The 270-nt window shown below is 64.8% G+C and overlaps 1 protein-coding gene across 1 annotated transcript in view; it reads left to right on the plus strand.

Annotated features, from left to right (window-relative positions):
* Window positions 1–6: 6 nt before the first annotated feature.
* The window catches only part of LOC104274237 (E3 ubiquitin-protein ligase TRIM39-like), a gene marked incomplete at its 5' end in the record, with an annotated part of 3,938 nt that continues 3,674 nt past the window's right edge, over window positions 7–270 (plus strand). The window contains 1 exon segment of the mRNA XM_009869801.1: window positions 7–132. Coding sequence (XP_009868103.1) covers window positions 7–132 — 126 coding nt within the window.

The raw sequence follows: 270 nt of genomic DNA on the forward strand, positions 1-270 counted from the left end.
GCCCAGCACGACGAGCGCCTCAAACTCTTCTGTGAGGAGGACGAGGAAGCCATCTGTGTGGTGTGCCGGGAGTCCCTGCACCACCGCTCCCACACTGTCTACCCCATCGAGGAGGCCGTGCAGGTGTACAAGGTAGGGGAGGTTGGGGTGCTGGGGGTCCCTGTGTCCCACCCCCATGTATCCTGGGCACGCTGGTGCTGGGGAGGAGGTCGGTCACCAGGAGCCCACCACCTCCCTCCCAACAGAAAAGGAGCAGGTGGCAGCGATGGC

This window comes from Apaloderma vittatum, unplaced genomic scaffold (genome assembly GCF_000703405.1).
Source record: "Apaloderma vittatum isolate BGI_N311 unplaced genomic scaffold, ASM70340v1 scaffold34135, whole genome shotgun sequence".
NCBI lineage: Eukaryota > Metazoa > Chordata > Aves > Trogoniformes > Trogonidae > Apaloderma > Apaloderma vittatum.